The sequence below is a fragment of the Photinus pyralis genome, unplaced genomic scaffold (assembly GCF_008802855.1).
Source record: "Photinus pyralis isolate 1611_PpyrPB1 unplaced genomic scaffold, Ppyr1.3 Ppyr1.4_LG5, whole genome shotgun sequence".
NCBI lineage: Eukaryota > Metazoa > Arthropoda > Insecta > Coleoptera > Lampyridae > Photinus > Photinus pyralis.
The window spans coordinates 4,201,170-4,226,371 of record NW_022170596.1 but is presented as its reverse complement, the minus strand read 5'-3'; the positions used below and the strand labels follow the sequence as shown (position 1 = coordinate 4,226,371).

Below are 25,202 nucleotides of genomic sequence, written 5' to 3'. Positions count from 1 at the left end.
CGAGAGAAAAGTTTTGAAATCACCAATATGGATGTTTCTCCCAGACGTTCCAATCGCCCTTTATGTGTCGGTACCCGCATCTGAAACTCTGCTCTTGAGATCATATGCGAGGAACCAATCACGATAAGAGGTCAAGGAGCAGGACTGTGATTAGTAGAAATTAATTCCTTTTTATGAGACTTGAAATTAGAATACCATGAAAAATAAAACCAATTAATTCTACCTCCTTTCTCCGGCGAAAAGCCTCTAAATGGTAGAAGTTTAGTGCTTCTCCAGCTGTCCTTTTTCCTTGTCCCTATTAAAGTTGGTAACTCACCGCGGCCGAATCCACCAGCACATCAACGGTAAGGTGTGAAACTTTTTTTGCGTAAATAAATGTATTATAAATTCACATGCTATAAATTGTGCCGTCCCTATTACCACCTCGACCACGTTATAGTAAGGGAGGTATTGCATTGGATGGAGTAAAAATGACCTCCCCACTTTATACGTTTTGAAGTTATCCAAAATCAAACAAAATCGCTATGATATTGGTCTGTCTATAGCTATACTCTCATTTCCGGCGATTGGAATCAAATTTGATACCTACACATGTTATCAGACATAAAAGAAAGGGCTGAAAAGCTTTTGGTCAGAACGCGCAGGTGTGTGGGTGGTACCTGTGCTATCCATAGCAATTTTTTTATTTATACAGCCGGGCCGTTCTGTAACAATCTTCACCATCATATTTTTCTTTTGCTACCTCTCGGAATTCAACTCATTTGAGAGCTTACGTAGCTAACTATAGTTGACCCGGTTCTATCTTAATTAATATTCTTGGAAATCGTTAATCGATTCCATAACAGCCAATACCTTCCAATGCAATCACTTTTTCCTGTTCATCTTGCATTAGAATATCATTGTGCAAAAGTGGGGTTCCTGTCTTTTTGAGTCCATCCATAGTATAATGGTATGGTATAATATATTACTTGTCAATGCAGTGACAAAATGAGATGCATATCTGCTTCCTTATATACCACGATCCTACAACGCATGCGCATGCGATTCCCTATATGTAACACTCCAAAATCATTACAAAACTATAGAAAATAAACCCTAGACAATGCAGAAATGATTGCGTTAAAATATGATGAAGAGAAGGATTTTGTAATTTCTTTATTTATAAAAGCAACAAATATTTATCCAACTTATGTCACAAAAGGCTGTTCCAGTCAAACGTATAAAATACCATCAAGTAGTTAAATAGCATATTTGAAATTTCTAAATACCTTTCTTGAAACATGTTAAAGCATATGAAATATAATTGGTGCTTATTTCACGCTACTTTACATAAATATGCTACGATATATATCTTAGCTAAATATTTTTATTTCAAGTACATATTAAATTTCCATTATGTAATAAAACAACTCATCACAGAAGCCAGCATTATTCAATATTAATTTTAAACAAAGCTGCTAAGCAAATCGACAAGTTCATCTGTTGCAAGATTTCATCGTCTTTGATTAAAATTCAAATTGAATATTTTGCGTAAAGCACATTATGTATTTTTAATTAGCGACCATTTCAGATACAATGAAGGCAGTACAGCGGCGGTTGTTTTCTTTTATAAAACCACTGAAATACGTACTAAAACTATTTTGATTTTAACACTTTATTTCAACATTTAAAAACCAGCCATTAAAATGTTGTTCCTAATTGATAAAAAAATTAGTGATTATTCATTTACATTCCTACCTATACATGATAAGTGCATGAACTTTTTCCAAGCATTGAGCCATCAGACACCTAACCCAAACATCATGCATATTTTCGTACACAAACATCAACAGCAATCCTTACGCATTACTTACTACAGTATTGATAGTTACCTTGTTTTGTTATAATTGTAAGGTGGACATCAGCGACAGCAAAAACAATGATAAATAATAAAATAAAAGTAAACGGAAATAGTAATGATTATTTATTAAGAAAAAAATAAAAAACAAAATTAACGTTAATGGTAAAAAAAACATGAAAACTCTCAGTCTACAAACAATACTGCTTAATGCAATGTTTGATATATATTGTTCATGTATTATTAGTTATTAAGAAGACAGCACTTGCCAAACTTTACAAATAAAAGCTAGTAAGTATTTAAGAAACTACAAATATTTGCTTATGCTTAACCAGACGAGGCAATGGTTTGAGGTTCACTAACATTGTTGGCCTTGTTCTGGCGCACAATTTCAGCTCGCCGTTCCTAAAAAAATTAGACTATTACTGCACATTTTCAACTACGCAAATCATATAAACGAGAAAAGTGTTGACATGCATACGTACGTTTTTCTTAATTACTTCGAGCTTACGCTGAATTTCCTTTTCACGATTTAGTTCGGCGGCAGTAAGTTTGGTCTCTAAACGTTTACTTCTTTCAGTCTTTAAAACTTCTTCAGTTACTTCGATATTCTCCTTGATTTCCTCTTGGCGTTCATTCTAAGGGTTTAAATTAAGTAACGAACACTGTTGTGACACATTTAGGAGAAGAAAATAAAAAGAAATAAATAAAAACCTACATTTTTTTTAACAACTTCCAATTTACGCTGAATTTCCTTTTCTCTTTTTTGTTCGGCAGACATTAATTTTGTTTCCATTTTTGTGGAAACTTCGGTTTTGCGAATTTCTTGGAAAGATTTTATTTCAACGGCACGTGTGTTCTAAAAAGCGTGTGCGAAAATAATAAAAAAGAAAAAGAACTAAAAGTGCAAAACCTACATGCGTGCGCAATTTGTCTTTTTGTTCCTGCTCGAGCTGTTCGCGTCTTAATTTCGCCTGATCTAATTTTTCCTGAATGGTGGTTTCGAGTTGTTGGAATTTCTCCGCGTTACTAGCTTTTACACGGTGGACTTGCTCCTCCTAATACACACAATGGCATGCAAATCACATAGATACACGAAAGCGGCGAAAAGCAGTGAGAGGGTAATTCACTTACATGGGCTTTCAGACGTTCCAGCATCTTCTTGATGTTCTCATCGCGTTGATGAGAGGCGGAGTTCATTTTTTCTTCTAAAGCCGATCGTACTTCATCACATTGTTGTTCCAAAGACAATCTGGTCTTCTCTACGGTATCAATATGATCCTATAAATTTCATTTTTTATTACTAATTTTATTCACAAGAAACAGTCTACCTTCATCTTAGATTTCAGTTCGTGAATATACGCCTCACGCTTGCCGATGTGAGTTTCCATTTTTTGTTCGAGAGCATCACGCGTTACAGATATAAAATTATTAGTTTGTTCATCTTTCTTGCGAGAAGCCTCCTCAATTTTCATTATTTGAGCAGAGAGAGCTGCGACTTTATTCAATTCCAGTTGCTGAAAGCACAGGATTAGAACATTAATTGTAAGTAAGTTTACCGCTTACCTGTCGACGTTCTTCGGCAGCTCGAAGTTTATCCTCGATATCTTGAATTGAAACATTCTTGTTGTTGTTCGGAGAGTTGGGTCTTTTGGGCGGAGTCGCCTTTACCTCCGGTTCGCTGAGAATTACTTCATAGCACAATCCACCCCTCGTTTTCTCTTGGCAACGAACTTCAGTTGCTGCGAAAGAATAAAAATTGGTATATTAAGTAAAGTCGACCACAATAATTCTTCTAAAAGTAGTTCCAATTCATTTCAACGCTTGCACGAGAGTGGGGAAATGGACATAAGAGGATTTGGCAAGCCTTCGGGGATGACATCACAAAATTTCTTCTTAACGATTATTTTATTCAAATCTGTAATCGCCCAGTGCTACAGGGTGTGCAAAAAATCCAGAACTCTGTTATCTGCAAATCCATCCTTTTCAAATATGGTATGTGTATATGGGTATGGGTAGGTATGTATACTGAACAAAGAATTTATTCATTTTACTACTTCCTGCTGAACCGGAAATTCCACCTACTAATTTTTTGTAAGTACATATTTTTTATCTTCAAATACAGAATAACAAACTACGATAAAAAAAATATCAATACCAATATGTGCTTTAATAAAAAAATATAGAACAAAATTAAAATATCACAAACTATTGCAGAATTGCGGCTTCGCATAATGGCATAAATACGATATTTTATAGCTAGTCAATCATTCCTTCTGGAATTTGTCAGAAAATTTAATCTTGAAACAATCAAACTCTCGCCTCTTCAAACTCTTTACACACACAGAACACTGCACTCCATACTCTTAAGGTTTCAAATTCCAAAAGGGCCATCAGTCCTTGAATTTTAAAATCACACCACCCATCATATTTATACAGAGTGTCTTAGATCGAGTGGGAGTAAGAATGAATTAGTGTAAGCATTAACCAAAGTGAATCTTGTTTATGGTGGCTGTACTGTTAAGGAGAGGTAGGAAACATCATCTCTTAGTCTATCAAACTATCCACTAGTGAAGTCTTATGGAGTTTACCTACGAAAATCACGATAGCGCGCATTTATTTCAAAACGCAGGGAAAACTGAAATATGTATATACGAAACATTTTTTAGAATTTAAATTGTACAGACTTAATTTTCCAACAAAAAAACTCTCCAACAGGACAGCATATTACGTCTATCTTAGATCGTTCACGTGTTTTAAGAATTCAAAAATAATGCAGGAGCCAACACGGAAACAAATACTCATTTAAATAGTTATTATTCATAAAGAGTTGAAGATAGATATAAGCATGTACGGAGATTGTCGTCAGAAATTTAGTATATCTTCTATACTTAAATGTTTTCCTATCGATTTCGATTTTCCTTGCGTTTTGAAATAAATGCGTACGATCATAATTTTCATGAGACTTTAGTTCTGTTGTGGTTTTTGTCCAGTATTTAATCTTATTATTGAAACTTAAACATAGCAGACCCTACGGGCTTGTGTGACATCTTACATCAACCATCAGCAGTAGTCTGATGAAAAGCAGAAATGTAAAAATAATATTCAGGGTGTTCCTAAATATTATGTACCGGGTGACCCAATAAGACTGTTCCTGGGCCATATCTCGGGAACCGTTCGGCGTATGACTTAGGAGTAAAAAAAATTATTGGGTAAATCGGTTATGAAGAATCGCAGAAAAATATTCTAATAATGACCACCAGAGGGCGTAACTGCCATCTTAAATTTTAAAATTTTCTTTAAATTTCGCATAATAAACTAAGCATTCTTTGGGCAACAAGTATCAACCAAAATATAGTTAATTTAGTTGAATCCTTCTCCACCAGGGGGCTAGTTTTGACCAGTAGCCAAGCAACACCCAAAGAGGCCAGTGAAAACCGTTTTCAAAATCTCGTTCCTAACCTCAAATGTTGGGAAAATGAGATTAATTAATTAATTATTAGTTAATAAAAATGCTATTTTCCAGCGATTCTTCATGACCGATTTACCCAATAATTTTTTTTACCCCTGAGTCATATGAAGAACGGTTTTGGAGATATGGCCGTGGAACAGTCTTATTGGGTCACCCGGTACATACGGAACGGGCTAATTCTTTGACTTATTTTATGACTAAAAGTTCATGTAAGCCTAGGTCCGCAAACGCTTCGTTACCGATGTACACAGTACAGGGTCCCATTTTTATTACTGCATGTGTTCTGAGACTTGTAATACGACAGGCAGAATAAATCTAGCTACGTTTGTTTCTGAGATACAGGGTGAAAATGAAAAGTTTGACTTTTTGGGATGTTATTGTATCTTACTACCCATATGTAAGATAGAAAAAAGGCAAAAACCGCCTATTTTAAATATTTTTACGTAGAATCCAGTGGCGTAATCAAACAAATATTTTTGACCATCGTTTCTGAAATTCGACTCAAAGTTGGCATTTTTAAAATGCAACACCCTATATGTATATCTTAATAGTAGGGAATGGATTCATGGAAATTTTGTTTTGTTTATTGTGTTCATTTGTAATGAAAGCAGCTGATACCAATCAATAAAAGTGGCTGACGGTAGACACGTCATTCCAAAATTTTGAAAAATATGATATGTAATATAATATAATAATATATGTTGTAATACAGCATTTTAAGCTGAAACAAATTCAAAAAATTGACGTAAAAATATCCAGGGTGTTGCATTTAAAAAAATATCAACTTTGAGTCAAATTTCAGAAACGATGGTCCAACATTTTATCTTATATAGCTAGTTCTTAAAATAAGATAGCATCTCAAAAAGTCAAACTTTTCGGTTTCACCCTGTATCTCAGAAACACAAAAAAGTGGCACAGGGTCACTGCCACAATTTAAACGAAATCAAAATACCAGTTTTGCGGGAAAAAAATATTTCACGATTTTTTCTCCATTTTTGTTTGTAACAAAACCTAGCATAATGTTTGTAGGTTGTCCATGTCCATAGAAAAAGAAAGTCTTTCTAATAATTTAATAAAACTTTTGAAGAAATGTTCGATGCTGTTGTGGGACTGTTTTTTTTAATTCGGCTCGTTATTTTTTGTTTCCATGTGCCTATAATCTACATATCCAAGATATGAACTAAATTCGTCGAGCCGGAAAATTGGCAACGTAGTACGTACTTACAGGGTGACTTAAATTCGTGGCTGACCATTGGGATCTCAGCAACGGTGAGATATACAGTGTAGGTTAAATGGGGACAAAATTGCCCCTTGTTGTGATTAAAACAACGCTTTTGAAATTTTTAGAAAATCTTTAAAAATACGAAAAACTGAAAATGTCAAATTTTCCTAGCTTAAACGGGCGGAAATGGACGGTACCCGTTCGCACCTTCGATGGCCACATTTTTCAGAGAATCAGAATTTCCATAACACGCTACATAGTAGAAGTTATATGTTACTAACTTTGTTGTTTTTTTATGAATTTTTATAAAAATATTAAAATTGAATTGAAATATGAACGACATATTGGATTTTTACGGAACCAGATAGAGAACAAAAAAAGAAAAATAGTGACATCCGACTGGTAAATGGATCAAAGCCATGTTGATATAAATAAATAAATAAATAAATAAACAGACTGTTCCTAGGGCAATCGAAAACAACATTTGACATATTCAGTTTTTCGGTGGTATCAGTTATTTTCAAGAATTTTTCAAAAATTTTAAATGCTATTTTTAGTGACAAAAGGGGAAACTTTGCCCCATAACCTGTACTGTATCTCTCACCATTACGGAGATCCCAATGGTGAACCATGAACTCTGTACATACGGTACGTACGTACATACACAGAGATGGAAAAAAATTGATTCTTCAAAAGTTGCTAAAAATTATTTAAAATATTTGATGAAATTTGACATATCGAATGTCGCAATAGCCGCCTAGACCTAGCTCAAGCTAGGAGTCGAAACATCAAAAACCATATCTTCAGTCAAGAATAGTATATTGCAGGGTATATTGTTTACCAAGGGCGAGAAGTGAGTGACAACGACAAGTCGGAAGTTTCATGTACGGGTACGAGCCGCCTTTAGGCGCCGAGTACGGAAATTCGGAATTCCCACGTGTCAGCAGATCTCAATTAGCTGTCTGCGATATATAATTGCCATTAATAATTTCATATAGTAGGTGTTTTCTTTTCATTTTCCGTAATAATGGTGGCAGCAAATAACAGACAATTACCAATTTAATGAGAAAAGGTTTCCCTTAATTGAATGTCCAAGACATTCGACTTAATTAAGCAGACAGCTCCGTGCTCCTTGAAATCGGGGTTCGCATTTTTCATACTTAAGAAGTAATAAAAAAGAGAAGAAAAGGACTGTACGACTGAGTAAAATATACAGAAGATTGTTTTTGTTGCCAAAACGTAGTACCGCTGTGCGGCTTTGCGTCATAACAACATTCGGCACGATATGATTAGACAGGCTGGATGGCGTCAAGCGGCAGGGATCAATAAGAGGTAACTACATGAATGAATTATTGAATGGGTTTTGTTCGACAAGGCCTTGTGCGTAAACGGCCTTTATAAAATTGGCAAGTGCTCTCATGATCGCAGCAGCCGAATCGTGGCAATCGCCATTTCACATTCATTAGAGAAAACAAAAAGTTATGCACACTTTTAATCTAAAGAAAAAATTACGGCCCCAGGGAGCAACATAACTTTTATTAAAGGACGGCACGCAATATTGAATCCATTTTTAATCGACTAACATAAAAATGTCGTGCTGAAACTGAGCCGGGGCATAAAACAGAAGAAAATCCTAAATAAAATAAACACAATTAAGGGGCATTTCTTGAAAGTGCACACTTAAACTTTGGGGAGGTTTCTCTCCGAAGAGTTAATATTCTATTAGTCAGAAAAAAAATCGTGACTTTGTAACCACAAAAATCTTAAAAAGTTTGGAGAATATTAAAAAAAATGGAATATGTGGAGGTATCATTGCTCAACTGGCCTTGCAGCGCAACACCTTAAATCAATATTGATCATCTCACGCGACAGAAATTATTTATAGCCCACTTAAAATTGTAGGAATAACGGAAATTTTATGGACACTTTCCACAGTGAAGGGAAGTACATGGCTGTGACTTGCATTGGATCGATTAGGTTTATTAAAAATTAAAGCGGGAAAATTTTTAACGCTTAGCAGACTGGACTTCCTGGTCGTAAAATACATTTTAAACTTCGACTGTAGGTGCGCCTAGCGAACATGTAATATGTCAGTATGAATCAAACAATTTTAAGGAGGCCATCAAAAAAACAGTCAAAACATAAAACGCTTATAGCCCCCGCCGCCCGCCCCCTTCCAAATCGAGAAATATGGACAAACTTTGTGCGATGATTAGTAAACGTCTATTACCGCAATTTTCTCTTTAAACATATGTTAAAACTAGCGTGTAAACGTATATCATACGTCTGTTGAGCAGTCCAATCTATTTTTATGCAATTTTGCAAATTTTGACAACATAACAAACAAATATGAACGTGTGCTATCAATTTGGAAATGATATTGGAGAGAAAATAATAGGGTTTTTCGTGTCTATTCGCTTGGTAGGATATTATATCATGTAATGTTCCAAAAATGGCTAAAAACATGATTGGCAAACGTCTGTCAATATGAAATATCAAACGTATTATATAATAAATAATATAATAAGTGCATTAAGGGCAGATGTTTATTAATAAACTTTTGTTCATAAGCAGATTTTAAACAAATTAAAACTATTTCTCAATAGGTAGGTACCCAATTTAAATTTATGCAATTTTTATTTTGCTTTTTAGATTCCCTATTCTATTCAACCCACCCAAATCGCCTTTTTTTTACATTTTTATAACTTCCCAGATTTTTTACTTTGAATTTCAAAATTTTTATGCTAAATTTTACATTTTGAGTATTTGAATTTTTTATTTTACTTTTTAAATTTCAAATAGAGATTAAGAAATACATAGTATGCAAATTAGAAAGTCATAGGTACTTGATCTTTTTTAAATTTTGGGTTTCATTTTGGAATTAGAGAGCCATTAATTTTAGTTTGTAAAAGCGCCCAGAACACCGGTAGAAGCGGAAAAGCGAATGCTAACCCAAAAAACGTTGGCTCTTTTTCCCAATTATTTGGATGCGGGGCAAAAAAATCTTTCTTTCGCATTTCATAATGTTACACTTTTATTCTGCTTATAATACGAATTAGCGCATACATAAAAATCAGTTGTGCATGTGCCTACCAAACTTTATTAGCTGTGGGTTGATTTTTCAAATATTTTAACCAAAAACGAATTTGGCTGAGGTAACTAATTTTCTCGCAAAAAAACGGTTTATGTGGAAATGCGCTTTTTGTAATTATCTTGATGCTTTTTGCAATAGATTGCAACAGAAGAACTTGAGATTGGAGTGGGATCAAAACTTCAAATGCGAATATCTCGGGAACAGAGCATTGGCAGATTTCATGCGATTATTTATTGGAAAGCTCTGGCCGAGTCGGATTAAATTTCGTTTAACCGTAATGATATGTAGACAATTTATTCTTGTTTTGTTAATGTTGGTGTGCTTGTATCATGGAGAAATTAAAATTGAAAATTTACTTAGCATGAGCACAATTTTATTTTGAATTCTTAATTTTGAAATTTTAACCTTTCATTTCAGCTTTTATTAAATTTTTCTTTTCTGAATCTCACATTCCAAATGAAACAAAAGAATTAATCCCAATTCTAGCCGAATTCTTTGTTTTCATTACTTTGAATTTTGTATTCGGCATTTAAACCTTTCAAAACTGATTACAAAATTTATCATCGCATTTTCAAACACGCATCTTACAATTTTAAATTCCAAAGTGTTTAAACTTTGCTTTTAAATTTTGCATCTTGGAAATTTGAAACCCTGCAATGTGATATTTTGCGTATCTAATAATTTCACATTTTTAGATCTCAATTTGTAACTTTCGAACTGTTTACATTTTGGAATAGGAATTTCACATACTCAACTTTTAATTTTAACCCCCCGTCCCCTCCTCTCAAACTTATATCTATTTAAAACGAAATGTACAAATACATTACATATTTTAAAATTTTGCATTTCTAACTTATTATTAACATTTTGATTCTGCAGTTTCAATTTTGAATGTACCTATCACTTCTGTTCCATCTTACAAGTTACACTTGAGTTTTCCGTAACGTCACATTTCCACAAAATTTTGATTTTCCACTTCACATTGATATTGGATATTGCATGTGCCATATTGCATTGTCAATAGTAAAATTTAAAATGAAAAATTAAAACCATACTGAATTACTAATTGTTGTATTTTGAGTTGAGAAATTTATTTTTTTTAAATTAGCATTCTTTACGTATATCTGTGGCATTAGCATGCAACTTTCAGTCGTATTTTTAATTTATTAGGGATCGTCAGACCCTTTATAGTGTCGTAGTGTTGTCTGTCCACCCGTGTGTGCTCTTTTTGGGTCAAACTTAAAATGATAAAATCAAAATTTTAAAATATTCGCCCGCTTAAGAAATGGGGGAAATCCAAAAATTGTCAATTTCAAAATTAACATATGTATTTTCATAGTAAAAAAGTTTATTTATAATCATTGTTGAATAACCTGGCGATTCCAAAATAAGTACATACGGGGTCGGGTAAAAAATATCAGACCTGAGCCCATTTTTTAAATAGAACACCTTGTATTTTTAATCTTAAAAGATAGCGTATTAAATTCTCTTGTCAAAAACACAAAAAAAATTAAAAACAATCATTATTGATTCAAAAAAAGATTTTAAGCATTTCAAAAAATTTGTGAGTCATTTGAACCCTGTTTTAATTTTTTTAATCTTTTAAAATCTTTTTTGAATTTATTTGAATCATTTAAATCTTTTTTTAATGTCATCCCTGGTGTGTTCTATTTTATATATTTTAAAAAAGAATACAATGAATGTGCTATCTTTTTAGTAACATTTTTACGTAGGTATACATACTTAATTTAAAAACGGCGGGTTATCCAACAATAATTATAAAGAACCTTTTGTACATTATTCTGTATCTCTTTTAACTAAGAAAATGCAGTCATTCGGAAATTGACAATTTTTTGAATATTTGCAAATTATGATTTAACGATCTTTAAGTTTGACCCAAAAAGAGCACATGACGATATTACTTTTTTTAATAGCACTAACAATTACGGAGACACCCTATCAAAGTGCCGAAAATGGGGCATCCGGTATCTCAAATTTTAAGGTCGCCCCACCCACGCGACAAGAAAGATATTTGGAAATAACCCATAGGCATTATCTCGGCGGTCAAGACAAGCAGTTATTTGTTCCCATACTGTAAGTTCAATTGTTTACTTTTTTTTTGCAGAAATGGGGATTATGGAATGGATCATAATAACAATAACCTTTTGTGTACAGTTTTAAGTGGAAAAACTTCCCATCTCCGCCATTGATTTTGGTACATTTGATCGCAACAGCATCCTATGCTGTTCCACATGCATCCATTCTAAATGTATCCAGGGTAGTCATCAAACATTAATCAAATAATTCAATTGCGATAGGTAGTAGTAATAACATTACTCAAAACAAAAACAGAGCAGGATGGAAAACAAACTCTTTCACACCAACCATGTCAGAAACGTGACAAAAAAACTCGTGCCATAGTAAATCTCACATCACTAATTATCCTAATGCATTGAACAATCTTTCGCAAGATAAATAAGGAAATAAATGAATCAAAACGACTAAAGGCGCGAATAGACTGCCAAATTTTCTCACGCAATTGCTGTCTGACAGCAGGGGCAGCACAAGTCAACTTGCGACGATTATCGCGGAAGCAACTTGTGACAGTAAAACTTGCTAGTCGAAACGTATATCTACGAGATCTCAGGCGAAGTTTTCTCACAAATTCAGATCGATTTTGAAATTTCGAGCCTGAGTGAAATTGTCACTCGACAGTTAGTAGTGGTATCAGAGAGCAATTTGCGTGAGAAAACTTGCCATTCGACTCGCGCCTATCCACAGCGAGTTATTCATCGAAAGTAAATACCATCTTTCTTCAAATGGATACAAAGAAGTGAGAAAATGGTAGATGATCGAAGGGCAAGGTTAAGACCTTGGTAGGATACGACAAAAATTAACAAAAGTAAACAATAAAGCGAAATAAACACAAAATTTATTGCTGTCTTTATTACTAGTATACAAGCTAAAAAGCACCAAACAAAAATAAAACTTATGTAAATGAAAGGTCCGAAATGACGAATAAAGATACTTACACACAAACTTGACTTTCTTTGGCTGATGTGTCCGCGGTTTCGTTTTAACTTTTCCAATAGAGGCCTGTCTTCTATGTACTGAAAAAACATTTAGAAACTTTTGGATCGAACGAAGTTTGGTTGCTTTGCTTCTTTACGTAAAATCCCAAAGTAATAATCTATTTCGAAAATTCACATGAATTAACGCATCTATCCCCTCCCCAACCGGTGGAAATCCGCACCCGATCCTCAATTCAATTTTCCAACCCCGGCAACAAAGACGCCGATGAGTCACCTCATATTGACGAGGAAATTCCGTATGGAACTAACGTGTACCTACCTACGTGTATCCCGTTTCGTTAATCCGGGAAGGACTTTCACAGTAGCAATATTGGCGTCTACGGCTCAGACGGTCATTGATTATTGACAGTCTAGGATGGTTTCCACGCGTCTTATGCTTTGGGGTTGGAATCGTACTAATAAAAGGGGGACCAATAGAACGAATTTGTGAAGGGGTTAGAAAATGCTTCAATCTATCGTCTTTAATGAGACTTTAGGCAAGACGACATAATCAATACACTACAAATTTGGAAAATCATGCGGCATTTTAAATCGTGAAAATTGAGCACGTATTTAATTTGACGCAGTGGGATAAAGAAATACATTAAAGAAGCAAAACGGCAATCTTTTTAATAGAGCTGCATTAGAGAAGTTTGAAATACTTACCAGCAGGTGGTAGCGGTGCTCTGCAGGTATGGCAGAAGCACTGCATTACAGATTCTCTGACCAGTCCGATAATCATTTTTGATCTCTTTCAATTTCACTAAACGGAATAAATGGCAGTGATGAAAATATGGTATGTTGTCGGCGGAACGGCGAGAGTTCCAAAAAGGTACTTGCGATGGAACCGGCAGAACGCGAACACTCACTGTAGCAGGTGTGGTGACGGTCAGCTTTTGCGGCGTCGCGCACCACGCGATCGATAATACGGCGACGCCGCCGCCGCCACCATCGACGACGAGACGCCAACGGTCTCCATATGCATTCACAATGTACATCCTTAGGGAACGCTGAGTAACAAATTAAAACTTCCCTTAAATGAAACTCGAGATAATTAACGGAAGCACTACCTCTACATATTTAACCGCAGTTTCACCTTTCGGTGGGCATACCTCGAGGGCTGACAGAAAGCGAAATTGATCCGTTACGGCTTTCAATTTAATTAAGAGTTAATGAAGGGTAACAAACCGGAAAACTTGACTACCGCTTGTGTATATTATCAACATACTAACCTTGTGAAGTAAAGCAGAGATGTAAAAATAGACTAAGGGTTAGAGACACACCCTGACCTTACGCAGGCCACCAACCTGTCAAGGACGTTCAAAGATGGGTTACCTATACTTTCCTTTCGAAATGCGAGATTTACAGCTTCGATCCTTTGTTGTTTTAGATTTAGACCATCACGCATTTTCGAATAAAATGAATGTCCGCAAAGGTAATAATTGAACAAAGGGGTGTGTAATTCGTCTAATTTTATGCTTATTAGTGATGAGCAGATGAAAATTGACTGTGCGTAAAATGAGGGCAATCAAACGGTCTTTCGAACACATAGACCGAGGATTTTTAGACTAAATTAGAAATGTTACGAAAAGTGAAAATCGACTCGATTGGAAAGATGACCTTTGTTTAAATTGTTGACTTGCACTTGTGGTTTTTGTAACCTTGGGATAATAAGATTTTTTGGGCCTTTTGATTAATTTTCCTATCCCGACTACAACCAAACTAGAAAAATAAGACCAAATAACAATAAAACGTTCTTGCCTATTTTGTTTACAAGGGTCCCAAAACTTACACTAGACGAAGGAGTTTTTTTTTCAAACACAAAATCTCTATCTCCTCTAACTTAGGTACAAGTTAGAAGGCGCTATGGCCACTTCGTCCGTCCGAGGCCTTATCTACTCCGACACTTTTCAAGATATGTAGTTCGTTCTTTTTGCATTTGGTAGCTTATAGCATTGTTTAAATACTGCATATAGCTCTAATACCCGTGCGGCGCAGTTCAGTTAAAGCTGGACTGCGGTGCTAAGGGTTCCTGGTTCGAATCCGGGTTCGGGCATGGATATTTGTAAATGTATAGTGGGTTGGGTTGGTAGAGCAGCCTTGGCTGAAACCCCGCCCACTCAAAAATAAAGGCAAAATAAAATAAAATAATAAAATACCTCAACCAAGGGAAATCTTGACCATTAAAGTACGCAATGTCATTTTTCTTTTTTTTTCTGAAGATATTTTGTGAAATTTTAACCACAGATGCTTCTAGTAAAGGCAAGCATATCGTATATTGTAAAAATCAGACGTGTGCAATGTCAACTTTCTTATTTGTAGATATTTTTTTGAAATTTTAATCAAACATTCCTCTAGTAAAAACAAGCATATCGCATATTGGAAAAATCAGATGTGCGTATTGCGCAATGTCAATTTCCTTATTTGTATTTTTTTTTTAATTTTAACCAAAGATTCTTCGAAGCAAATATATCGCATATTTTAAACTTCCGGTGTGTGCTAAGTTTATTATTGGCTTCCCTAATTATTTTAGAAATAAAGCTAAGATTGTTTGATGTCAAACTACCATGGCACCACTGATTTTCTTAAAAGCGCCAGTTTTTAGTTATCCAATTTCTGGGTTTTAAAGTTCAAAAAATTAAAAGCTTTAGTACGCACGGATTCGTAATTTTTTTTTCTACAACAGAACCTAAATTTGCTTACGGAATAACTCTGTGAAAGTCAACCTCTTCAGGAAAATAAAGACTTCAAATTCAAATTCTTATGCAAAATCCCCAAAAAACGGCCCTCCTATTTTAAACAAAAATTCATTTCTCCTTTGGAAGCCAGAAGCAATTTAAAAAATTGGATAGTGGAACGTCTTAGGCAATACAAATGAATTAATTGCCATTAACCTTTTTACCGGTAGGTAGCCGTTTTGTTCGTAAATTTGTTGTACTTATTATTTAAAAAATGAATGCACATCTTTGATTAATAAGTATCCGCCCAACAAATATAGCTCAACGGAATGTTTTTCCACCTTAGACCCAAACGCGTTCGTATTAGCAATTAATTTAAACGCGAAACATCGCAACCAAATATATAGCGAAACGAGAAAAAGTTTTAGAGAACTGTGTTGATATCTTGATTATAAATAGATACAGGGTGTTTAAAGGCTAAAATCAACAACTGAATTTCAAAACACTTTTTTAATTATATTGGTAGTTGCCCATGACTCATCATGGCGGCGAAAAAAAAGCAATCGAGCACTAAAGAAATGATCAGCCATGGCCAATCAACTAAACTTTTTAACAGCATTTTTACAATAGACGAGCACTTTGCACTTTATTTCAACTACTACTGCCACCATTCCACATTTTATACTTTGAGAAACGCACATACCAATTGTAAAAGATACCACAAATGAAGTACATGCAACAATTAATGAAAGTAAAAAAAAAACACATCAAATATGAATATGGCACAAATTTCTTCGTATACCGTGTGGCGAGTAGGTACTTACTTTCACTGACGGTGGTAACAGTTGATGATTCAGTGATAATATCAGCCATCTCGGAAAAACGGAATCTGAAAATAAAAATGAATTAAAATACCTAATTCCCGAGCTAATTCCTATCGATAGCAAGAAGCAAAATAACTTTAAATTTAGGTAAAGCTGAGCCCCTCCCCCTCAACTCAAAAGAAGTGCCAATCCGATTAATTTTCAACATAGGTAGCTGCGTATTTATTAACTACAAGTTAGTGGAAACCAAAAATTGTAAGTAGATTAAGAATCATGAGATTAATTTTAGTTTTGTATTGCTGTCCGCCCGTCCGACTCTTAAGACAAGGAAATGTCCGACTTAAGACATTAGGACAGGATGGTATTGATTTTTAGGTGCTTAGGTCAACAGGAAGTTTAAGTGAATGGCGAACGGAAAACATTAATTGCTGAAATACAAATTGATACATTTCATTCCCTAAGTCATGTGTCTAATTCGAACTTTCGCCAAATTATTCCCTAGATGTGTAACAATTAATACAGGCTCCTCTCTGTGGTCTACCAAAAGTTTTGGAGAGAAATGTGCCAAAAATTGTTATTGACACAATTTGGGGTTGGTTTTTCTGGAGACCACGTCTATTTTGATGAAGATATTTCAAAATGATTATTTATGCATGATAGTTGTTGGAAACAACACCAATGGCTTGAATTTGATGAACTTTTTAAGACCACAGGTATTTTGATCAAAACATACGAGTATCAAGGTCGCAGGGAACAAAATTGAAGGATATACATACTTGATGCATTTTTGGTGTCCAAGTCTGTTTCGAAATTATGGTTTCCCATCAAATTACTCATACATTTGAATATAGTTTACACTATATAGCTAGTCTATAAACTAGTAACTTTATCCGTAACATACACAAATCTTTTATCCCTATAACGGTTAATTTTTACTGAGAAGTGTGCTACTGATCTGAAATTCTGGTAAAAGGATCATGGTTCCTGAACACGACAAAATAATTCTACCCAGTATAGGGTTGCCAGATAATAATTTGATAAAGGAGGGCATATGAGTCTAAAAAGGAGGATTTTCTGTAAAAAAGGAGGACATTCAGAAATTAAACGAATTTTTTAGAATATTTTACTTTATTTTAATCATATTTAGCTGAGCTGCCAATTTTGGAAAGAAGTTCTTGGTTTTTTAACAAATAATTGTAAAAATCTTCACATGTCATGTTTTTGAAGTTGTATTGAGTAAGAATTAAAGATTTAACTGATTGCACACTTAGTCTATTCTTCTCTTTGCTCCACTGAGTATTAATTAGGGAAAAAACTCGTTCCACATTTGCATTATGTGCGCTTACACAAAAATAAAACTCGCAGATCTTGAGCAGTTCTGAGAAACATTCTATGTTTTTAACACTTTTGAAGTAGATTGTCCACTGCTCGTGCAACTTCAAATCATAATATGCTTCATCTTCATTTGATTTTGATTTAAGAAATGAAATCAAGTTACAAAATTGATCGTGTAGCTTAACATCGTCAATCTGCGGAGCGGTGACTCACGCGCTCACCCGCCCTGTTCCCTTTTTCGCGTCACTCCAGTAGTGCAGTCCGGCCCGACGTTTAGCAAAAAAGGAGGACTTAGAGTAGGTAAGGGAGGACGGGAGGGCAAAGCATGGAAAAGGAGGACATGTCCTCCTTTTGGATACCATCTGGCAACCCTAACCCAGTACCAATATGACACGTATTGAACAAAGTTGTGCACATACCCCACGCATGGTAAAATATCCCTTTAGCATAGATCAAAGTGGTCACAGTATCGCCGAAACAAATTGTTTATTTTCCTATCGTGTTTTAGTTTTGCAGTAAATTTCGGGAGAGAGAATTTGATTAGTAGACTAATAAAGCTAAAATAACGTGTTTGTTTACATTTTAAAAGAGCGCATAATTATGAAACGAGTACAGTATAAGCTAATTACAAAGAGCTCTTTATACAAAGTATAAACAAAGAGTACTCTTTGGTATAAACCATGAGTCATACTCCACTGACTAACCGCAATTGAACAGTCCTCAAACCGCACATATCGCTTTTCATTCTTTTCTCTCGTCTTTTCTTTTAGTTTTATGTTGACGTTAGCACTCCCGCCGATGGAGTTTGGTTTGTAATTAAATTAATTAGCCATTATTTATTTTCGGCGATTAAATTGGCGACGAGATTGAAGACAAACTTTGTCAAGATGTTCGTGTAACCGCCTGCTACTTAAAACTACTGATTCTCGCAAAATTGTTAGGGGAATTTTAAAACAAGTATAAATAGTGCCCAACTCTTGTGCAGATAAGTGCATTTTTTTAAACCGAAATAGCTTTTGTTTTTACATCACCAATGGATATATTTCTGGCAGACGTCTCAATCGCCCTTTGTGAGTACCCTCTTCCGACAATCCGTTCTTGAGGTATGAAGGATATACCCGTATAAGAGGTCGAGGAGGAGGGCTATGGTTGGTAGAAATTAATTCCTTTCGTTGAGACCTTTCATTAGAGTACCATGAAGGATAAAACTAGTTCCACTCCCCCACCCCCCCCCATCGCCCCGTACTTTGATAAGAGGACAGAAAGAAGGGGAGTAGTTGGTAGAAAACGGTTCCTTTCGTTGAGACCTTTAATTAGAATACAATGAGAGATAAAATTAATTCTCCCGCCCTCCCCTCTCAGGCCCCGTCGCTCACTGATCCCGAAAAAGAGTCGCACGGGAACGTTATAGTTTGTACAAACCAATTTATTTCGATGATAGGTATCTTTCATTACCAAATCCACCCAACTTCACCTCGTGAATTGCAAAACATAACCAATTATAATCTCTCAAACAGAAAAGCCCCTGGACATGACCAAATTAGTAACATCATTTTAAAAAACCTAACTAATAAAAGCCTGGTCTACTTAACAAATATTTTTAATTCATGCTTTAGACTTGGATACTTTCCTGAATCGTGGAAAAAAGCACACGTCCTGGTATTCAAGAAACCCAATAAAGACAAAAACCTCCCCACTAGCTATAGGCCTATTAGCCTGCTTCCAACATTATCAAAACTCCTCGAGAAAATCGTTCACACACGAATTACGGAATACATAACAACCAATCATACAATACCTATGTTCCAATTTGGATTTAGAAGACACTACTCGACAACTCACCAACTGCTACACATCACGCAAGTAATTGAAGAGGGATTTGAAACTAAGAAATACACACCAATAGCGTTTTTCGACATTGCACAAGCTTTCGACCGAGTCTGGATAAATGGCCTTATCGTTAAACTGTCCGCAATAAAACTACCAACATATCTGTTCAAAACCATAGTATCATTCCTATCTAATCGCCAGTTTTCCGTCAGAATAAACGCAACACTCTCAACATGGAGAAATATTAATGCAGGTGTCCCACAAGGATCAATTCTCGGCCCAGTCCTATTTAACATATTCCTGCACGACATTCACCAACCCATAGGAACAAAACTTGCAATGTTTGCAGACGACACAGCACTGATAGCCCAGGAAGAAGATATAAAACGAGCCATAACCATCCTACAACATGGAATTGATGAAATAACGGCGTATTTCGATAAGTGGTCCATTAATGTAAATGCCAACAAAACAGTGGCGAAAATATTTACACTACGACGGTGCATAAAACCAATAAATCTAACCGTACATAACCAGGTCATAGAGTACAACCCGCACGACAGCGCAATAAAATACCTAGGAGTTTACCTAGATCAAAGGCTGAAGTGGGGCTATCATATCAACAAAAAATTGAACGAAGCGTATGCAAGACTTGGAATATTATAACCTATCATCAGCAAAAAATCGTCACTGCAAATCGAATGCGCCCTTCTTATATGTATATAAATCCATTTATTTTTCATTTGCCCATTATGTCAATTATATCTGTCATATGTGATATATGAAGCAGTCTATTACGCCCAAGGGCATAATGAGAGGGCATAATGGATTGTCATCTCATTATGCCCTCAAATGGCCTGTCAAATTGACTGACGGAGTTATATTATGTAATAAAAAAGATGCAACTTGATTCGTATAATCGTATGAAGCACTTTAATGTTGGGAAAACAATAATCATGACATTTGCATATTGGAAATGCATTCTTTGGAACGATGAAAAATAAAATGTTGTATGCACCTCAGGCATTACTCAATATTTAACCCTCGGGTGACTTACAATCCCTCGGGCCGGAGGCCCTCGGGCTCTGTCGCCCTCGGCATAAATATCGCCTTAATGCCCTTGATGCATAAATAACTATTTACGCCCTATACTAACCTATGCTTGTCCAGTTTGGGCAGCTGCTAATAAAACCCAACTCAATAAATTACAAGTATTCCAAAATAAAGTGCTGCGTATAGCTGTCAAAGCCAACTGGTTTATCAGGAACACTCAAATTCACCATGAACTCAACCGACCACTCATTAGCGACTACATAAATAAACTGTGTGACAAGTTTTATTCCTCCATCAATTTGTGCCCAAGTGCTAAAACGTATCACCTAGGTAAGACACACATCCATACTACTATAGACTAAAACGGCGATTACCACAAGACTTACTACTGTGAAGTGAAGTGATGAATATTGTAAATCTCTTAAGCATAGCTATGATTAGTGCCAATTACATTACTATAACCCAACCATGTATAGCAAATAAATGCCGATCTGGTTTCAAATAATAAAAAAAAACATCGATTCATCTTTCGGATTTAAACCCTTAGTACAAATTTTTAAAGTTTAGCAATAATAAAAACTGAAAATAATTATTAGGTATTCAGCAACATTTATACCTCAGAGCAAGAAATAAAGTGAGATTTATAAATTACACCCACCGAAAAAATACGAAAAAAATTTGCTGTGCGATTCTGCCCAAAAGCTTTTCAACTCTTCAACAACTTGGTTCCAATCGGTTCAACCGTTTAGCCAGAAATGAGAGTACAGGCGGACGGACAGACAGACAGACAGATTTTGTTTGATTCGGATTCCTGGTGCTTCAAAAGGTGTATTTCCTAGTGTATTTCCGGCAAAAAATTGGGAGATCATTTTTTACCCCAATGCAATATGTATAATGTCCTAAACTTCATTTCAGAATTCAGATGTCCTTGCAGTCAAGGAATGAGCTTGTCGCTATAGTCAAGTAGCGCACTATTTAAAAGTACTTTAAGGTTTCGGTTAGAATCGAATTCTAATATACAGGGTCATTCTTGACGAGCGTCAGTTAGAAAGATATGGAAAACCTTTGAAAATTAAGCTAAACTGATAAGTCCTTTAAGGGTTTTGGCACATGATGAATTGAACTAAAATATTTTCAAAATGGCGCCACTTCCGGAAATACCGGAAGTAGCCATCAACTTTGTTATTTTAAATAGGGACCCCCTATTTTTTCTACATTTTCGGATTCTACGTCGAATTTGGAATACAACGATACCATAGTTGAACCCTTTGCTCCAAGGGCTTCGTCGATATTTCAAGTTTTTATGTCAAAAATTGAATTTGCAGGGGTAATTTTAAAAATTTATTATTCGAAAACGGTGAGAGATATTGCAAAACAGTTTTCAATGCTTTATTAAGGAAAGATCGAATTTTCTTATAGTATGCGTAACAGTCTAAAAAAGTGAGACTACGTAACTTTTTCAAAGCTCTCAACTTTTAAACTTTTAAATATCCGTAATTCTATTTTTTCAAATGGCACCCCCCATTTTGTTCTTCACCCTTGTTTTCCTTTTTCCCAGACCTTTAATTTGATGCAAAATGTCAAAAGCTGCTTCAAACGGTTTCCGAGATATTCCATGTTTTAGTTGCTTCTTGTGGAAAATTGATAAAAAAATTAAGTCGCTGGATGTTATTCTTTTGTTTTTATTCGCAATTCGCAAATTACTACAACATTTCACGAATAACAGTATCTTTCAAACAAAAATACAAAAAAAGGAAGCCTGTGGTAGAAGAACAGGAAATAACTGTACTGGTGTATTTTGCTGCAAATCCAACTGCATCGCTTAATGATATCCAAAGAGAAATTGACATATCAGACACGAGTGCACAAAGAATGGCGCCACTTCCGCAAATACCGGAAGTAGCCATCAACTTTGTTATTCTAAATAGGGACCTCCTATTTTTTTAATTTTTCGGATTCTACGTCGAATTTGGAGTAGAACGGTACCGTTATTCCTCAAATTTTGTAGTAAACTGCGAATTGTAGCCTATGTGGGTTGCGCCTTGTCAGGGTATCTTTCGGAAAAAAGACGACAAGTCCTGGCAGCTATTCGATTACAATCACCATCTATTAATATTAAATTCACAAAATCTTCATTAGTGTAACCCAACCGAGCCATTATTGACCAGAAGTATAAGTTCAAACAGCGAAAAATTTGACGTTTAAACATTATCATAATAAAAACAAAAGAATAACATCAAGCGACTTAATTTTTTTATCAATTTGCCACAAGAAGTAACTAAAACATGGAATATCTCGGAAACCGTTTGAAGCAGCTTTGGACATTTTGTATCAAATTAAAGGTCTGGGAAAAAGGAAAACAAGGGTGAAGAACAAAATGGGGGGTGCCATTTGAAAAAATGGAGTTACGGATATTTAAAAGTTTAAAAGTTGAGAGCTCTGAAAAAGTGACGCAGTCTCACTTTTTTACACTCTTACGCATACCATAAGAAAATTCGATCTTTCCTTAATAAAGCATTGAAAACAATTTTTGCAAATTCAATTCAATTTTTGACACAAAAACTTGAATATCGGCGAAGCCCTTGGAGCAAAGGATCAACTATGGGGTATCGTTGTACTCCAAATTCGACGTAGAATCCGAAAATGTAGAAAAAATAGGGGGTCCCTATTTAAAATAACAAAGTTGATCGCTACTTCCGGTATTTCCGGAAGTGACGCCATTTTGAAAATATTTTAGCTCAATTCATCATGTGCCAAAACCCTTAAAGAACTTATCAGTTTATCTTCATTTTCAAAGGTTTTCCATATCTTTCTAACTGACGCTCGTCAAGAATGACCCTGTATACATGTTTAATTGTTTATTCATAGATTTATGATACCTATATATTTTAATAATTAATAATGATTATACGTGGTAATTATAGTTATGGAATTGCAGATCGTGACATTTCTTGTATGTATTAAACTTTTACGAATGCACGCCCACGTACATTTCAAACTTGTAAATAAGACCACCATACCCTCGTTTTTTAAAGAGACCCCCTTTCAAACCATCTTGTAAGAGGTGCGATGGTGTTGCTTTGTGAGTTTTTAGATCCCCCCCTCCCCCCGCATATGATTATCAGTTTTAAGATTCTCCACATAAGCCCTTTCTCCGTTTCTCGGTTCAGCCTCGTACCTATCAAAATTTAGACATGAACACGCCATATTGTACCTATAAGTTAACAGCCCCCTATGTACACAGGGATTCCCACTCTATCGTAGCCTAAATTGACAAACAGCACAAGTTGAAATGGGTGACCTCCATATTGACCGTTGACCGTTTTGAATTAAAAAAAAACGTTTACGTTACCGCCGTCAACAAAAACAAGTTGTAAAAACTAGTCTAGTTCAAGCGGAAACGGAAATTTTATGTGAAAATAATAATTAACTTTTGATAGCGTTTTAAGCCGTTTTCGAGGGCGTTTATTTTTTACAATTAAGAGCAACGACTAAGAGCGGTCATCATGGTAAAGCAGCAACAGCAACACAATAAAAACAATGCAGTCTAGTCAAGAGAAATTGTAAACAAAACAATAACGTGCACGCAGCACGTGCTAGATTAGAATCTCTTCTCGTCCGCAAATTAGGGTTCGTTATTTAAAAATTTCAAGGCAATATACTTACAACAAAAACAGATTTTCAAAGTACTGCACGTTACACAAACAAACCACCACAACAGAATGCAATATCACATTCAAAAAGGCACAATAACAGACAGTTGAGCTCAAAGATGCAGTGCAGCTTCTTTTTATACGATTGCATAGGAACGCAACGGCTCTTCGTCTCACCGGGCAGGGATAGCGACCCTCCTATTGGTCTCCAGATTCAAAATTTCAAATGAACCAGTCGAGTGGGACAAAACGCGAACCAAATTTAAATTTCGCCGATCGGTTGGGACAGGTAATCCAGAAATATTATTTAACCCAACCGTTCTTTGTCTCCACTTATAGACTTCGGTGATTCATGCAAATTAATTTTTTCATTTCGTTATTTTTAGAACATTGAAATTAGAAAGACGAAGAAATGATTGTCGAGGAAACTAACTCATTACTCTACTGTTCTATTAGGTATTTTTGTTTTTGGATTCGAGGGGGTTGCTGGAATTTATTTCAAGAACCCTTCCTGTGTTTAAGTATCTAAAGTGGAGAAATGTTAAGTACCTAATTGTTTTAGCTTGATCACGTCTTAGTCAACAGTCAAGTCATTGACTTTGTTGTGCAATTTCAAATTTTCCCGAGAGTCATGCATGTTTTATTTGGAAACTTCCCTTACTTCTTCTGTTCAAACGCTTTACAATTTTCATCCCTTGTTTCAAAATATCGCTTGATCCTCAGATCTTTTATAGTTTTGTATTGTCGTCCGTCCGTCCATCCGTGTGCGCTCTAACTCTTTTTAAAAGTGGCCGATTGGGTTGAAATTTGGTGTACGGCGGGTACTTTACATTAAGGACGGGCACTATAATTGATCAACAGGAACAAAAGTTATAGGACTTGAGTGAATCCGGAAAAGGAAAAACTGCGCGCTCAATATAATAAAAATCATCATATTTCATTCTCTAGGTCATGTATCGAGTTCGAACTTTCGCTAGATTATTGTCTATGACTCTTAGATGTGTAACAATTCAATATAGCTCTTTGTAGTATAGGTTAAAAGTTTTAGAGCAAAATGTACACAAATTTATTTTTTACACATGAATTTGGAGTTTTAAAAGTTTTCAAACGCATTATCTTGATGCTGAAAGAAT

At 35.3% G+C, this 25,202-nt stretch overlaps 1 protein-coding gene across 4 annotated transcripts; it reads right to left on the bottom strand.

Moving 5' to 3' along the window:
• Positions 1–1,950: 1,950 nt before the first annotated feature.
• On the bottom strand, positions 1,951–24,236 carry LOC116171712 (stathmin). 4 transcript variants are annotated; one of them, XM_031488690.1, is made up of 9 exons: positions 24,083–24,236; positions 16,199–16,263; positions 3,404–3,579; positions 3,169–3,354; positions 2,972–3,118; positions 2,755–2,895; positions 2,556–2,696; positions 2,323–2,475; positions 1,951–2,242 (listed from the first exon to the last, which is right to left on the bottom strand). In XM_031488690.1, the coding sequence occupies exons 2-9, from the start codon at positions 16,245–16,247 to the stop codon at positions 2,165–2,167; spliced, it is 1,071 nt and encodes a 356-aa protein (XP_031344550.1). In that variant the 5' UTR covers positions 16,248–16,263; positions 24,083–24,236; the 3' UTR covers positions 1,951–2,164. The 4 variants fall into 4 exon arrangements, with proteins under 4 accessions (XP_031344550.1, XP_031344549.1, XP_031344551.1 ...); XM_031488689.1 differs by lacking the exons at positions 16,199–16,263; positions 24,083–24,236 and adding exons at positions 12,658–12,735; positions 13,363–13,644; XM_031488691.1 differs by lacking the exons at positions 2,556–2,696; positions 2,755–2,895; positions 16,199–16,263; positions 24,083–24,236 and adding exons at positions 12,658–12,735; positions 13,363–13,683.
• Between the last annotated feature and the right edge of the window lie 966 nt (positions 24,237–25,202).

What these genes read in the sequence shown, in the direction of transcription:
- LOC116171712 (XM_031488689.1), bottom strand. Translation starts at nt 13,438, where the DNA reads ATGATTATCGGACTGGTCAGAGAATCTGTAATGCAGTGCTTCTGCCAT. An exon ending in AGCACCGCTACCACCTGCTG is followed by an intron (nt 12,736 to 13,362) that starts GTAAGTATTTCA and finishes ATGTTTTTTCAG; the next exon opens with TACATAGAAGACAGGCCTCT. An exon ending in CTGCCGAAGAACGTCGACAG is followed by an intron (nt 3,355 to 3,403) that starts GTAAGCGGTAAA and finishes CTGTGCTTTCAG; the next exon opens with CAACTGGAATTGAATAAAGT.